Source organism: Melozone crissalis, unplaced genomic scaffold (assembly GCF_028551555.1).
Source record: "Melozone crissalis strain CALT ecotype California unplaced genomic scaffold, PUWL_Pcris_2 ptg000017l_1, whole genome shotgun sequence".
Taxonomy (NCBI): Eukaryota; Metazoa; Chordata; class Aves; order Passeriformes; family Passerellidae; genus Melozone; species Melozone crissalis.
The window spans coordinates 7,768,993-7,785,597 of record NW_026535795.1 but is presented as its reverse complement, the minus strand read 5'-3'; the positions used below and the strand labels follow the sequence as shown (position 1 = coordinate 7,785,597).

Genomic DNA, 16,605 nt, shown 5'->3' with positions numbered 1-16,605 from the left:
CGGCAATGACCCCCCATGCTGGTGCTGGGCTGGGAGAACTCACCCCCCTACCCACATGGATGCTGGGCAAGGAGTTGCTGGGTCCTGCTGTGGGGAGAGGAAGGGCAAGAAGAGTCAGGTCTGGCTTTTAAAGTGAAAAATAAAGTTTTTATTCAGTGTTTTCATAGATGATTTATATCAAAGTAATGTCCCATCCCTCCCTGCAGTGTCTGCAGTGGCAGGATGGTTATCAAAGCCAATGCCCGGCTGTACCCAAGCAGGTTATTTGCAGTAAGTATTTATAGATTTGTTTTATATGTATATGGTGCATAAACAGCTTTGTGCTCACAGTATAAAATCTCTCTCTATGGAGCTGCAGTCAGAGGATGATGATGGCAGGGGCTGGAGGGGTCGTTCTGCTGCTGCCTCTATGGAAATGGCTCTGTGGCTGCCAGCACTGCACAGAGGAGGGGCTGGCACAGGGGTCCTGGTGTGCCCAGTGCTGGGACACAGCACAAACTGAGAACAGCAGTGAAGTGAGCGACTGCCACAGCAGCCCCCAGCCCTCCCCAGCCCTTTTTCTGCCTGTGCTCCCGGGAGGAGCGTGGGTGGCACCGGTGCCATGAGTCGGGGTCAGGCTGGGCTCTGGCAGTCGCCTCCTGGGACACGTTGGGCTGAAGCAGGGGGGCCAGCGAGGCAGGGTTCCTGCAGCTGGGGGCCAGGGCAGCAGCTCACAGGGGCTGGGGTGCGATGATGACGTTGCGGTAGCCCTTGACCCCCGTCAGCTGGTCGCTCTCAAAGTCCACCATCAGCTTCTGCAGCCCCGACAGCCGCGGCATCAGATCCATCCGGAATTTGGCCTCTGCCTGCGGCTCCACCGGCTCCTCACTGTGGGAGAGCAGGGAGTCACTGTGGCCTGTCACCCTCAGAGCCCCTTGTCACCCCTCCCAAGGCCCGCAGGACAGTGCTGGGGCTTTGGCAAGCAATGACCTCTGTAGGGAAGCCAAACCCCTTCCCCAGCAAGATGTAGGGTCGGGATACTCTGAGTCCACAGGGGCCAGCAGAGCCCTGGCTCCTGCTGTGCCCCATGGCTGCCTTCCCTGGGGCTCCACACACAGAAATCCACCCCCACACCACTCCCAACATCCCAGCCAGGTGAAGGGGGAAAGCTCTTACAGCTCCTTGACCAGCTGCCCCTCGGTGAGGCCGGTGCCCTCCACCACGAACACGCAGCCGTTGAGGGGCACGGAGAGAGGGTTCACCAGGCTGATCTCGGCCACCAGCTTCCGATTCTGCATTGGCTCTCCTAGAATCTGCAAGTAGGAGAGATTGGATCCCAAGCACCACAGATCCTGAGGGCCATGGTGCTCCCCCTGCCCCGGGGCTGAGGCAGGACCTTAGGGAAGCAGGTCCCAGGGGATGCAGCCCTGCTCAGTGAAGCAGGACCTGCTGCCACAGCCCTGGGGTAGCCCCCAGACAATCACAGCAACTCATCCCCCTCAAACCTGCCTGGGATGGGACATTGGACCCTTACCCTGATCTTGATCGGTGGATTCTCAACATAAATGTCCCTGACAGCCACGAGGATGTCGCCAGTCTGGTGATCGTTCAGGAGCGCCACCACCTTGATGAGGTTGTCCTGGGTCAGTTTGTCCCTGTACTCCTCGTACAGGATGCGCAGGGGCACCCTCTTCTCTGGAAGGGCAGCAGAGAGGGGTCAGCACCCACAGCATCTCCAGCCCAGAACCCACAGTCCTGCACTGGCACCCAGCTGCTGCTGGCATGGTTTGGGTGATGCCTGCACCAGGGGTCCAGAGTGCCAGCCCTTGGCAGCCAGCGTGGCACTGGGAGGCAGCCTGGTCCCTGGCACCTGCCCTCAGTCAGCCCTCAGTCAGCCCTCAGCCCTGTTCATCTCAAAGTCCTTCAGGGATGGGGCTGTCCAGGGGAAGGACAGGGAAGGAGGCTGAAAGCAGCCAGCTGCAGAACTGCCTGGAACAAGGAGCCCAGAGTGGCTGTGACCATGGGAAATGGAGCCTGACATTCATGAGGCAGGATCTGAAGGGCCATAGCATCCGCTGAGACTGTGGGGAGAGGGACAAGCCTGGCTTCCCATACTGCCACAAAGTGCTGGGGTGCCCTAAAGAATGCAGCCTGGGAAGTCCTGGGGTCTGTATTCTGAGGCAGGAGCTGAGGGTAGAAGTTTCAGGAGCTCACAATTAATGTTTCAGAAAAAATGGTGTTGGGTTAACTTTTGCACAGGAATGCTAAGTACCCCGAGGGCCACAGCACATCTCCCCACTCCCCCATCCAGCCCTGCAAAAGGCTCCAAGTACCAGCTGGTGCTTCTGCCAGCATGAGCAGAGGCACATCCCTCTCCCCTCCGTGGTGGCAAGGGCCAGCACATTCCTCATTCCTGCAAAGCAGCTCAACACCTGGCAGAGCGCCGCGCGCCGCGATTGCAAGAGGGCTGGTGAGGAGCAGGGCTCGGCGCAGGGTAAACATTTCCCTGTTCCAGGACAGCAGATGTGTGGCCTTTCCAAGCCCTGAAGGGTCTCTGCAAACTCACGTAAGCCCAAACTCGTGTTCAAGGACCAGATGGTGATGTTCACGTGTGTGACGAGGGCGAGGGAGGGCCGGGGGCCGTGCCAGGACAGCTCTGCAGCAAACGCCCACCCACGGAGACACCGAGAGCTTCAGCACTGCTGGCCAGGAAACCCAGTGCTGCTCCCTTCCTCCAGCCTGGGACCACGCACTCGGGGCTGAGCTGGGCCAGTCCCGCTTTCTCTGGTGTGGGAAGATCCCACCAGAGAGCCCAGCCTAGCCCAAACTCTGAGGGAAAGCAGGAGGGATGCAGACAAGTGCCACAGGGTGCCTAGGGATGGCAGCTGGGTGTGCCCAGCCTGCTCCCTTGGCAAAACAGCCACAGCAGCAGTGGCTTGTCCAGCTCCAAATGCATTTCCAGCCTCCGCCTGAGCAATTTCCTCATCCTCTCACAAAGATTAAAAATCCACAGTGGTAGTCAACTAAGGAGAATGCTCCAAAGTGGCATTGCCTACCGAGCAGCTGAACACAGGCTGAGCTGACCCCAGCCCAGGTGAATCATCTCCTTCACCATCAGAGGGTCCCTTACCTGCCCTGGGCTCAATGTCGATGTCCATGGGGTCTGTGAGGCCGCACTGGGGCCCGAGGGTGCCGTTGTGGCTGGAGGCACGGGCACACAGTGTCACCCTGCAGACACGCTCCTCGTCCGTGTTGTTGTTGACCACAGCAAAGACATCAAAGTCGCTGCCCTTGTTGGCACCCTCTGACACCTTGATCCTGAGGTGCAGCCCCTCATCCTCCTCCCCAACGGACTTCTTCTGATGCTCTGCCTTCTCAAACACCGCCCGCTCCTCCTCAGACCCTGCAGTGCACAAAGTTCCTGTGATTCCCTGAGTGCGGGGAGGGCCTGTCCTGGGCTGCTCTGCCCTGACCCCTGCAGCCCTCCTGCTGCAGCCGTTTCCCAGCAGCAACATCCCTCCCTGGAGTGTCCCCCTGAAATCCCCCATACCCTCTGGGTATTTGTAGTTGTGGGTGATGTCCTCCCGGCTGTCCCTGCCGACGCTCTTGGTGCTGATGAACTTCCCCACATCTGAGGAGCGGATGCTCTGCTTCTGCATCCCATCCCCCTGCACCACCCAGTACACCACGTCAGCGTTCACCTCGGCGAAGATGAAGGGGATGTCGTACTTGAGCAGCATGTCACCCTCTTTGATGGCTTTGACAGGGGCTGGCCCGCAGCAGTAAACTCCTGCACGGAGCAGAGCCACTGTCACCACTCCAGGGCTCAGCCACAAGGGGTGGCTGTGGTGGGGTGACCCAGCAGTGCCGGGGTGTGAGGAGCATGGAGCTTCTGTGTGGAGCACGTTGTACCTTCACTCTTCTCCTGAGGGGTCGGGTCCAGCACCTGCCACCCGTCATAGTCACCTCCCAGGTCTGGACGGGTCATCCACGACTCCACCCAGCAGTGGAAGTTCCTGAGAGGAAAACCAGAGTGTTGGGAGTCTCAACCTCCCCCAGCACCTGCCAGGCTCTGGGGAAGGGGCAGGCTGAGGTCCTGCTGTGCTGCTCACCAGATCTTGTCCCAGGATTGCCTCTCCTGCTCCCCCCGCTCGTTGATGTAGCGGTCAATGGTCAGGTTGGCGTTGGTGTCATGGGCTGAGTTGTAGTTGGTCACCACCCGGCTGGGGATGCCCAGGCACCTCATGACTGTGGGGAGCAGGGCAGGGTGAGACAGGGCCAGGTTTGCTCCACTCCCATCCCACAGAGCCCCAGGTTTGCACAGCTCATATCCCCTGGAGCCCCAGGTTTGGACAACTCCTGTCCTTCCCTTTGCCTGTGAAAGGACTGAAAGGGCTGCCTGGGGACTGCTCCCCAGGAGAAGCCAGTTCCCTCAGCCACAGTGCACAGGCAAGCTGGCTGGGTGGCACCTGCTCTGACAGCCTGACAGGTTTGATATTGCAGCAAAAAAGGCACAAAAAGCGTCTGTGAGAGCTTTGGAGGTAGAGTGTGGGCAGCCGTGCTGAACCCCGGATTTCATCTCCCAGCTGCCTTTCACTGCACAGGGAGCTCCCCAGGGAGCAGGGAGGCAGTTACAGTGCTTCAAAGGAGGCTATAAACCTCGGCGAGATGCTGAAAATCCACTTTAGTTTTTTGCTATTTCTCTCCTCTAAAAAGGGTCTTGTCTGTCTGCGACACATCAGTGCTCTCACAGGCAGCGTTTTTCTTGGGGCAAAGTTGCATGAGCATATGTGAGTGTTTCCCAGCGGTAGCAAGTCTGGAATTTTTCTCTTGTTTTTCCCCTGTCTGATTGCCCTGGTGGCCATGACATTATTTTGATCTTAGTGGATTCGTGACTTTATTGCAAACTTGGCCTTAAAGCCACTTCCCTCACCCTGGCCTGCCTCAGTCCCTCCCTTGCTGCCTGGCCTGGGAGGCAGTGCTGATTGAAAAACCAGAGCCCTTTTGTATAATATTTTTCCTCTATTTCCTGACAAACTAGAGTAATAGAGAGCTAATTGCAAAGGAATCATTGCAGGCTGATTGCAGCTCTTCCCTCTGGATGCAGCACCAGGAGTGGATGGGGGGCAGGGGCTGGGGTGGGAGATGGGCGACCCTGTCCTGTGGAGAATGGGACACCAGAGGAATCTGCTCTCACCAGTGCAAGCCACAGCAGCAAAGACCCAGCACTGGCCATACTTGACTGGCTGGCACCCAAAATTCTTCCACCTCTTGAGAATGTCCACGCTCCCAATCCAGGCCATGGGGCTCATCCCATCCTCGTAGCGATTGTCCCACCGCCCAAAGAGCACCCCCCGGTCCTCGTCATTGCAGTTCACCTGTGACAGGAGAAAAGGGGGAGGATGGAGGGGCAGGAACAGCCAGGGGAGGGAGGGAAGGAGGGAGGATGGGAAAAAGCCTTTGCCCCATTCACATGCACTGTCACCCACATTAGTATCCTGTATCCATGCAAGAGCTCACTGGGATGCGGGTGGACATGGTGCTAATTAGGGGTGAATTTTAAAAACACATCCTCCTGCCTGGGAATGTGGGAATGATTACCCCTGAAATGATCTGTGCCCCATCCCTGCTTTTTGTTTCCTCTAAAAAAGCTCTTACACATATAGGAGCAGTAACAGGGAAAGGATGTAAAAGAGAGAGGAAACACCCCAGAGAAGGAAAAACGGTGTGAAACTGTGGGGGATGGCACATGCTGTCTGCCAGAGCTGTAGCTGAGGGGTGCTTGCAGCCCAGGGAATGAGGGGTGCTGGGGACAGGGTGCTGGGGACAGGGTGCACCCCCACTCACCATGGCGCTCACCACCCTGCCAATGTACACGGGGTCATTGCGGCGGGAGCAGTCCCGGTTCTGGTCCCTCAGGTGTTTGGGGTTTATGTCCAGCATCTTGAGGCAGATGGCCAAGACTTCATCCTCAAACTGGTGAGGAGCAGGGAGAAAAGGATGTGTGAGGTTCCCACAGGGGCTCTGCCACCTCTGTCCTCTCTCTCTGGCTCGCTGTGGTGCCCCTGCCAGCAGAACTGCTGGGTACAGGGGTCACACCCCATCAGGGTCCCCTCCCCGGCCAGCATCCCCTGAGTGATGTCCCCACTGTCCCCACACAGCCTGTGAAGCCTGTGGGTGATCTCCTGCCTACGTACTGGGGCTGGATCTGGTTTCCTGTGACTGCACAGGGGTCAGGGCAGGGACGTGACCTCCTGGAAAATCTATTTCCCATCACGGCTGAGTCACAGCCCTTCCTTGAATTGAGGTGTGGATCCTGTCAAGGCCACGGGCACCCCCACTGCTGCGGGCCCCCAGCCCTTTGCCCAGGGAGGGTGGCTGAACAAGCCCTGTGCCCCGGGGGTGCAGCTCAGGGTGTGAGCACTGCCTTATCAGTACCCCTGGCACAATGCCCAGGAATTCATTATCAAGCACCAGCTCCCAGCACAGCAGGGCCACCCAGATTAGGGACACATGGCCATGGGGCCCCCAGAAGCCAGGGGGAAACACTCCCCTTGCCTTGCCATGCTTTGAAGTCAGCACATTCCCTGTTGGAAATGAGACTCCAGGTTCTTTGACCCATGGCTGGACTCCAAGGTGCTGACAGCATTTGGGGTGCAGGTTGGTGAGGGGCACACACGTGGCACCATTCCCTGTGTCCTGCAGCACCAGAGCTGCATGGCCAGAAGTCCCAAGGGTCCCAGGGGGCCCTGCCTGCTCACCTGGCCGAAGTTCCAGGGGATGGAGTAGATGTAATCACAGGTGCCCTGGAAGATGAGCCCGTCCTGGGACAGGACGTACTCGCGGCGCTCGCTCTCGTCGCGCATGAACACCGTGTCCTCTGTGGGGACAGTGAGAGATGGGGACAGGGCTCTGCCCTGCACCACCAGCTGCCTGACCCCCTCCCTGTGGATGGAGCCAGTGGGAAATGAGGCACCAGGGGCTGGAACTGCTCATGCCTTAAACAGCTGCTGGGGGATTTCAGCCCAGGTTGATTTAAGGCGATGGGAAAATTGCAGCGGGTTTGTGGTTTGCTTTCCATTCTTTCTCATGTCTCTGTCTTTCCTCCCTTTCATTTAATGGAGATGGATCTCTTCTCAGCAGGGAGACCTCCCTAGGGGTGCAGTGAGCAGTGGGAGTGGGTGTGCTGGCTCAGCACAGCCGAAGCCATTTCTCTCACAGCAGCTACTGCTGTGGAAATTAACATTTACTGGAAATGTTTGCAGAAGGAAACCCCACATATCCACCCCCAGTGCTCAGCACAGCCCTGGCTGAGCAGAGCTTCCTATGGCCCCTTATCTCTGCAGATCCAGAGTGGGACACTTGAGATCCAGGAAATCAGCCAGTCCAGGGGCAGGGGAAGGACACGGAGAGAGGAAAATCCCGGGGCTGTTGAACCTTACAGCACTGAATCGAACCTCTCCTCTGGGTTTGGCTGCCCAAATTTCACCAGGACACTGATATCCATGTCACTGAGTCCACAGCTGGGTGCCTGGGTGAGGATGGGTGAGAATGGACCTGGTGGGGGTAATTAGGGACAACTGGGGGCAATTAGAGACACCTGGAGCCAATTAGGGACATTTAGAGGCTTTTCCCTTGTCCCCTGCCTGGCCAGGAGCTGGTGCCAGGGACTGCCCAGGGTTTCACACCAGCAGCACAGTGTTGAGTTCCCACCATGGTGGGGGCAGCCTGGACAGGCCATTGAGTGTTTGGGGTGGTGGCAAAGGGGCTCTGGGTATTGTAAGGTGGGGATGGTGCTCCTGGCCCTGACCCACTGCGGGAATTGTGTGGAGATGGAAGCAAAGTGAGGCTTTCTGCTTAAACCTGCCTTCAGACCAGGGCTTGGGACACTTGGGATCTGTGCTGGGATGAGACCTGTGCAGGAAGTGCTTGGGGAGCATCTTGTGCTTGCCTGAGCCCTGGAACCCCTGGACTCAGAGAGGTGGAAGCCTCACCTGGGTGCCAGGGGTTGAAGAGCAGGATGAAGTCCCCGATCTGGTAGCTGGAGCCCTGGTAGTCAGTGCAGGTCTCCAGGGTCAGGCTGTAGCGGCCGACGCGCGCGTCGGGTGGGGAGCAGAGGGACACAGAGAGGGACTCCCCGTCCTGCTGCTGCACCACGGCACTCCAGCACGACTCCTCGGGGCAGTCACTCATGGCAAAGTGGGACTGGGTTCCTGATGTCTCACTGGGGCACGGCCCTGTAGAAGGAGTAGGTCAGTCAATCAGCCCTCCCAGTGCTCCAGAGCCCCTGGGAGCCCTGTGCCACCATGATATTTTCTGAAAAATCCCTTCACTAGGATTTTTCTCCTGAGAAGCCTCAGAAAAGAAATGTAAACAACAATTATCTGATTGCTTAGAATGTAGTCTGGAGGTTGCTTACCAACAAGTGCATCTTTGTTTGATTCCATGTGAATTGGTTTTACTTAATGACCAATCCCAGTCCAGCTGTGTGGGGACTCTAGTCAATCACAGGTTTTTATTATTCATTCTTTTCCAGCCTTTTGTCTATATCCTTTTTCTTTCTTTACTATAGTTTTAGTATATCATTTCTTTTGCTACGATATAATATAATATAATATAATATAATATAATATAATATAATATAATATAATATAATATAATATATAAAATATAATATAATAGCTTTCTGAGAGCCTAAAGTCAGATTCTCATCTCACACCTCATCCTGGAGACCTCACAACACAACAGCCCCGTGCCATGGAGGCTGCACCAAGGGCACCTGCTCCAAGCCCCCCTGCCCTGCGGCAGCTGCCTGGATCTTGGCTGTCCCTGTCTGGAACATTCCCATGTAGTTTATCAGGTACTGAGGGCACAGGGTAGCCCAGCTGCGGGGAGCTCAGGCTTGTCTCAATGTTTGGGAAGGGACAGACTCGCCCTGTGGGGGCCAGCAGAGCACAGGGGTGCTCACCCCGGGGCCAGGTCCCTGTTCTCAGATGCACCCGCTCCTGTCTCCTCCCATCAGCGCTGCTGAGTCCCTGCAGCCACGCACGGGGGTGGCAGAGCCCGGCCATGAGCCCCGGACCCGTCCCCGGCTGCCCCGGTCGGTGTGAGCAGCCCCAGGCGTTGCTGCAAACATCCCGGCGTTAGGGATGACCTCAGTGGCCAAAGCGCCGAGCCTGGGACAGTGTGATCCCTGCCGGCCCCTCCGGGCTGCAGCCACGGCCAAGCCACCTGCACCGAGCGAGCTCCAGAGCCGCGCTCCGAGTGGTGCCGCCCAGGCCGGCCCTGCGGCTCCCCAGCCCGGCTCTGCGGCTCCCCGGCTCTGCACGGCCCGGCCCTGCACACAGCCCGGCCCTGCGGCTCCCCGGCCCGGCACAGCCCGGCCTGGCACAGCCCGGTCCAGCCCTGCACAGCCCGGCCGGCAGCGGTGCCACTGCTGTCCCCTCTCCCCGCGGGAGCACAGCCCCGCTGGGCCCCTGCCAGCCCTCGCCCACAGCCGGTCACCAAAAATACCCGTGAACTCATGCTAGTGACACAGTTTCTCCTCCCGGGGAGGCTGGGCTGAGTTCACGGCGTCCTCTGGGCAAGAGCCAGCGCTGCCGTGAGCTGGGCAGACACAGGAGCCTGCCGCCTCCTCCTCCTCCTCCTCCTCCTGCCGCCTCCACAGCCCACAACATCCCCCTGGACTCCTGCACCTGAACGGGGCTTGCCAGCACGGCTACTGCAAAAATACAGCCCTAATTTCACTCTACTCTTCCTTTCCTCTTTCCTGTGAGAGGCAGGACGTGAACTCGGTGGCTTTGCTGTCCCAAACGGAGGGACAGCTCTGGCAGTCCCTGCCTTGACAGGTCTGGCCCCAGTTTGGAATGTGCTGGGGCCGCTGGAGTGGCACTGCCATGTCCCTCTGCGAGCAGAACAGCACCTTTGCCCTCTTTCTGCAGCGCTGGGGCTGGGATCCAGCCCCGAGGAGCCGCTGCCAGCCTGTGCCTGGCCTGGGAGGCTCCTCTGTGCTGTGCCTGTGGCTTCTCCCCCTGCAAAACCAGCCCGGGTCTGCCCGGCTGTAGCAGGGCCATGGGGCTGCTGGGGCACCGAGGTGTAGGGTGAAGCTGGGACGTGCTGGGTTTTGTTTTGTCACCAGAGCTTTTGGGATGGAAATAGGAGAGTTTTACTCTGCGAGGAAACTTGGGTGCAGTTTTACTTTGAATTCTGGCCGGGTTGACTCAGCATGGTGCTTCAGCCCCAAAATAGCTCCTGCCTGAGGAATAGTTTCCTCTCCCTTTGCTCTGAGCTGGCGGGGCTGAGCCCCTGCCCTGGCTGTGAGAGCCCAGCCCAGCCCTGGCCCGGCCCGGGGGGCTGCGCTGGGGGGGCTCCGTGGGAACATTTCCGTTCTGCAGTGTTTGTGTTTCCTGAGCACACCCCGCTCTGGGATGTCTGAGAGCACAGCAGGGCTGGGTGTAAATCCCATCAGCAGAAATGCTGTGATACCTCTGGATGAAAAGATTCACTGTGCTGATGTTTCTGAGAGGGGCAGGAGGGTTGGGCAGGATCCTGGCCTCAGCCAAGGCACTTGCTGGTGAGCTGGCAGCCCTGTCATGCTCTTAGTCTGGCTCAGCCCTGGGAGGAGGAGGACAGGGAGTATGTGATGATGCTGGTGGTTTTTCACTTTATTTATCACTTCTCTTCCTCTCTCACTAAGGAGATGAGTTTCTACCTTTCTTGTTGTGATATAAAAGCTGTGCCCAGCAGCAAGTGAGGAACAGGGACTGTGTGACATTGGGCAGGTGCCGTGGCACAGCCCCCATGGGAGCACAGCTGAGCTTTGGGGGCAGGAGCAGAGGTGGTGACACCCCCCAGCCCTCCCTGGCGACACAGGTGTGGCGCACTCACCGGTCTCGACGTTGAAGGAGAGTTTGTCCACGCCCTCGTCGTAGGCGCGTCCCGAGAAGCGCAGGGTGATGCTGAAGGGCTGTCCCCGCCGCAGCACCAGCTGCCTGCAGCCCATGTCCGCCGTGCGGTGCTCCCGCCCGTTGCGGTCGCAGTGCAGGTCCCACGTCTCCAGCACCAGCTCTGCGGAGGCAGGGGCGGGTACAGGTACAGCTCTGAGCTGGGACACGTCTCACAGCTCCGAGGCTTGGCAAGGCGGGTGGCTGTGCCCATCCCGAGCCCCGGGTTGGGACCTTGGCGAGGTCCCTGAGCCTCCCCCACCCGCAGTGCCCTGAGCATCTCTCCGGGAGGGCGCTGTGACCGTGCCACACTCTGAGCATCCTCCCAGGAGCGCTCTGAGGGCTGCCCCATGTGCTGTGACAGGGGCACAACTTTGGCAGCCAAGCTCACAGCGACTTTTTGCCCTCCTGATGCAGCTCTACACTGTGTTGTGCCGTGGAGCTTCTGCTGTGGTGCCAGAGTTGTGCCAGGCCTGTGTCTCGCTGCGCCCAGCACCAGACAAAGCCCAGGACTAAGCTCTGCTCTCAGGGGGTCTTCACTGGGGCTGCTGTCTGTGTGCCCCCATCCCAAGCATGCGCTGCTGAGTGGGCCCAGGAATGCCCAGGATGTTCCTGTGCCTCAGCCAGGCCTCCAGCAGCTTTACTGTGCTGACAAATTGGTGGGAGCAAGTGTAGATTTGGTGACAGAGGGTTTCTGATGCCCCAGCCATATTCAGGCTGCTTTGCTCTGCTGGCAGCCCAGGCAGGGCTGTGTGCCAGCCACCCTGGGCACTGTGCTGGGGCGATGAGATATCCATCATCCCCTGAGGCCACTGACCCCTGACTGCTCTGCAGTGATGTATTCATCATCAGAATAAGCAAAAGCACTCTGTGCAGAGAGCACAGAGCAAGTGAGGGACTGGGCAGATCATGGGCACCCAGTGGGCAAGCTGAGGCTCACTGCCCCATGCCATGGCTCCCCTTAGCCGTGCCCTTCCCAGTACCAGCTCTGGTAGTCACCAAGCCCTCCTTGGGCAGTGCCCAATGGAAAGAGCAGCCCATGGGCTCACTATCCCCAGAGCTAAATGCAAACACTGCTCCTGGCTCTCTGGGCAAGGGGACTCTGCAGTATGGCCCAGGGGAGGGCAGTGGGCTTGGCACTGTCCCCAGCACAATGTGAGAGCTGCTTGAACGGACCCTAACTAAGGGCAAGGTCCCCACAGCCAGGCCATGGGAGCTGTGAAGTGGGGACAGAGCACACACAAGCCCCTTCCCTCCCTGCCTCCCCCTCCGTGAGCAGCACAGCCCCCTGCTATGGAACATGGACTGTACAAGTGGAACCTCATGGCTGACATGGAGCTTCATTGACATGGTTAAGCTTGCTGACAATAAAATAAACAATAAGTGTGTTCAGAGAACGGGATCAGGGCCCCTCCTTGTCCCAGTCACCCTGGGGCTTTCATCCTCAGCAGATTTAGCAAAAAGCAGATTTCTCAAAGCACAGGTGCCTCCAATCAAACCAATGGGCGCCAAGGGATGGGTGGGAAGGGAGCTGCAGTGCTGCAAGTGGTAGCAGCACCCTGGGCACTCAGGAGCTGCCCAGTGTGTTCAGGACAAGAGGACACATTGTAAAGCTGTGTCAAGGGAAATTTAGGCTGGACATTAGGAAAAAAATTTTCACAGAGTGATTGTGCTTTAGAATGTGCTGCCCAGGGAGGTGGTGGAGCCTCTGTCCCCGGAGGTATTTAAAAAAAGACCAGATGTGGCACTTAGTGCCAGGGTCTGGTTGATAAGGTGGTGTTAGGTCATAGGTTGGACTTGAGGCTCTTAAAGGTCTTTTCCACCCTCGTTAATTCTGTGATTCTGTCGCTGCTTAGCTATGTGTCTGAGTGTGTGTCTGACCCGAGGGACCCGTGTTGGTGTTGCTACAGCAGAGCTGGGAGCCAGGGCAGCCTGAGGCACTGTGGCACGGCAGAGCAGTGATGCCGTCTCACCCAGAGGGCTGTGTGCCCGCGGGAATCACACACACCCATTTCCTGGCACTTTGGGGGCAGCTGTGTGGGAGCTGGGGGTGTCTCTATCCTGAGGAGCCAAGCGTGCAGGATTCCCGAAACCCAGAATCTCTTTTCCTGCCTGAGCCTCCTGAAATCCCCTCACCCTGTCAGGGACACGCTCCCGGCCCAGCTGTCCCCCTGCTCTACCGGGAAAGCTTTAAATAGCACCAAACTTCATTCTAGCGACGCCGGGGCTGGAGGGGAGTCGGGAGGGAGGGAAGGGCACAGACCGGACCCCGCACGGACCCTGCTGGGCTTTGTCTGTCCCTCTGTCCGTCCCCACCGCCTTGCCTCGGACTGGTCCGGGACCGGCTGCAGCCCCAGCGAGCCCGGAGCGCTGCGGGGGCACCGAGCGCGGGCTGGGGCGGGGATGCGGCCGCTCGGGACTTCCCGGGACGGCACCGAGCCGGGCACCTGCGGGGTGCGCGCCTCTCCTACCTTCGGCCATGGTGCCGGGCGGTGCGGGTGGGTGCTGCCGGTGCCTGTCCCGGGGCCTGTCCCGGTGCCTCTCCCGGTGCCTGTCCGGTGCTGTCCCGGTGCCGGTCCCGGTGCTGTCTCGGTGCCGGTCCCGGTGCCGCGGGCCGTGCTGTCGGTGCCGGTGTCGGTCCCTGTCGCGGTCCGGGTGCCGGGGGAGCTGCCCCTCACCAGCCGCTGTCCGGCCCCACCGCCCGCCCCATTTATCCCGCCCGCCCCCCGCGCACCCCCCGCCTCTCCCCGCGGCCGGGCCGCCGCAGGGAAGAAAGGAAAAACAAAGTTTCCAGGAAATGGGCGGCTTTAGGTCCCACCTATTGAAAGCAACCACCCTAAAGAAAAAAAAAAAAAAAAGAAAAAAAAAAGAAAAAGCAGCAGCAGCAGGTCCTGGGGCCCCCCGGGTTGGCACCGGCGGAGTCTCCCGGGATCCCGCAGCCCTCGGGTTGGAAATGGCCCCGCTGCCGATCAAGAGGAGGGAGAACAAGGGGGCGGAGAGGGGCTGCGCGGCTGTCAGCGAAGCGCCAGGACTCGGGACTGTTTTCTCCTTATAAAGTTCTTTCCCTCCTCTGGCAGCGTCCCCATCCTGGCCGGTCCTGGTGGGGTGCGTTTGACGGGAATTTCATCCCCTTCCCGTAGCTGCATCCCTGAGAGATGGGGTCTGGAGGGAAAATGTGGTGAAAACTTTGCTGCTGGACAGCAGATGTGTTGGAATCAGCGCTGGTTGCTCTGGGACGTGGAAGTGTGCACGCAGCAGTGACCACCACATTCCCTGGAAGTCCCTGCCCCATGAACTGACCATCCCTCTCCTGCCTGGGGGTCCCTGCCTCAGGGTTTTGCCAGTGGCGCCACCTGGGCAGGTCCCAGCCCTCCCCGTGTGTCCTAAGGGTCACCCAACACACCAGAGACCTCTTGTCAGGGACAGGGGGCTGAGACCCCACACCTCCATGGGCTGTCTTGGGATCTGGGGGCTCAGCCCTCCCCACACTTGGGGTGGTCCTGGTCAGGGCCCCCAGCTGTAGGCAGTGCTCTGCTCAGGCACATCGGCACATCAGGGCATGGCACTGGGAGGGTCTGCAATGAGTTGGACTCCTCCAGCTCTGCCAAGGGATTTTTGGCACTGACAGGGTTGGTAAGGTCCAACCATGCCAAGGGCAGAGTCCAGGAGGAGCCCCATGTGTGGGGGCTCCTGGTGTGTCCTGCTCTGGGGCACATGGCTGGGTTTACAGCAGCATTGTCCCCAGTGCAGCCATGGCTGGGGGAGCCCCATCCTCCATCACCTTCTTTAAGGGAGGTGGGGAGGGATATTGGAGCAGAAGCAGCAAATCCTTGCTGAGAGAAAGCTTGGGACAGCTGGTTTTAATAGAAACAATTCATGTACTACTCCACCGTGGATCTGCATGGGCTGGGGGTGTGCAGGTCATGGTGGGGGCCTTTGCCAAGTGCACAGCCTGTGCCAGCAGGGCCCTCCCCACCCCAGGAAGGTCCACACAGGAACGGTGCTGCCCTGTCAGTGTGCCACTGGCTGGGTCTTGCTCTCTTTGCTCAGACTTCAGAAGAGACTGAAAGTGAAACCCTCTCCCTCTTCCCAGACCCCTTGGTGGGCAGCACTGGGCTGAGCTCCCATGGATGCAGGGAGGGGTCAGTGGGGGCGAGAGTCCCATGAGCTACCCCACTCTCTGAGCATCAGGGTCACAGCAATTGCTGTCCACTGTGACACCTGGGGAGGGCTGGTGGCCATGGGACCTCACAGCTGGCGTCACCTGCCCAGAGCTGGCCCTGTTCCCAAGGCTGCTTCCTGGGCACAGGAATCTCTGCCCCTGGTGCTGGTGAGTGCCAGTGTGTCAGGGCTGGTGCTGCTGGGTTCGGCTCTGCCTGCACAAGCCCGCTCCTCCTCCTGCACCAGGGTGAACTCTGGCTGCACTCTGCAGCGGAGGTGCACACTTGAGTTAATGTGCGACAAACAGCCAGCAGAGCACCGCCGGCAGGGCAGGGATTGGAAGCAGCCATGTCTCACTCGGCTTGGAAGCACGAGCAGTTTGTGCCGTGAGGGCTGTAGGGTGTGTGGGATGTGTGGGACTGGGCAAGCTGGGGTGTCTGGTGCTGGGCAAGGATAGGATTATCTTCTGTCTGGTTTCCTGACAAGCACAGAGGGAGAACCCCTCACAGTACCTGTCCCTGCTCTGGCACCTCGGGCAGAAGTGGCAGGAGACAAAAGCCTGGCTGTCCCCTGGGGCTGTGTCCCAGGGCTGTCCCCTGGGGCTGTGTCCAGTCAGGGCTGTCCCTGGAGCTGTGTCCCAGAACTGTCCCTCTGGCTCTGTCCAGTCAGGGCTGTCCCTGGAGCTGTGTCCCAGAACTGTCCCTCTGGCTCTGTCCAGTCAGGGCTGTCCCTCAGGGGATATCCAGGGAGCTCTGGGCTCGGTCCCAGCACCTCACCAAGAGGAAACCTCCCTTGTTTGCAGCTTTAGTGCCCACTTCACTCACCACCTTGTACTGCGGAGGCATCTGTCTGCCCAGGCACTGGAAAATGCCGCCCATGGTAGTCCAGCCACACTGCTGGACTGTTATTTTTACTCTTCTTACTAAGACAGGGCTGCATTAAGAGGGTGTTTGCACTGCTGAAGCCCAGAATAACCCCTCATTTGCTCAAGGTGTTCAGTGCAGGATTGCGACTCTCCTCGCCCCCGCCCCTCTCCTGGAGCTGCTTCAAAGCGCGCCGGTCCCTGCAGTGCCGGTGCCTGCCGTGTGTCCTGCACACACAGAGCCGCTGTTTGCTCTGCTGGGTGTGTGCCGGGGCGGCTGCAGCCCCTCCAGTGCCCGCACATCCTGACTCAGTCCCTTGCGCAGGCAGATAAACAACCCCTGAAAAGGGGCAGTGTCTGCTCTGAGTGGCCCTGTTAAGTCGTCAACCGACTTCAGGAGCTCTGCCCATCTCCTCGCTGCCTCCCGCCCCGGGTATTCCCCAAACTCAGCCCCAGCCCAGCCGCTGCTCCTGCAGCCCCCCGGGACACCTGTGTGGGGTGCCCGGCATCGTCCCGGGGTGAGGGTCTGTGAGGGACCCTGCAGGGATGCGACTTCAGGACAAAAAGAGATTTATGTCCACAATGACAGGGCCAGCGGGGAGCTCTGGGGGCTGTGTGGGCATCCTGGCATGCAGGATGCAGCGACCACCCCTCTCACAC

At 59.3% G+C, this 16,605-nt stretch overlaps 1 protein-coding gene across 1 annotated transcript; it reads right to left on the bottom strand.

Annotated features, from left to right (window-relative positions):
- Nucleotides 1-537: 537 nt before the first annotated feature.
- TGM2 (transglutaminase 2) lies at nucleotides 538-15,961 on the bottom strand. The gene is made up of 14 exons (XM_054274902.1): nucleotides 15,860-15,961; nucleotides 13,394-13,589; nucleotides 10,867-11,046; nucleotides 7,974-8,216; nucleotides 6,741-6,859; nucleotides 5,827-5,955; nucleotides 5,177-5,357; nucleotides 4,092-4,227; nucleotides 3,892-3,995; nucleotides 3,530-3,769; nucleotides 3,110-3,382; nucleotides 1,514-1,674; nucleotides 1,156-1,292; nucleotides 538-867 (listed from the first exon to the last, which is right to left on the bottom strand). Exons 1-14 carry the CDS (start codon nucleotides 15,959-15,961, stop codon nucleotides 711-713), a joined length of 2,358 nt encoding a protein of 785 aa, XP_054130877.1. The 3' UTR covers nucleotides 538-710.
- Nucleotides 15,962-16,605: the final 644 nt, after the last annotated feature.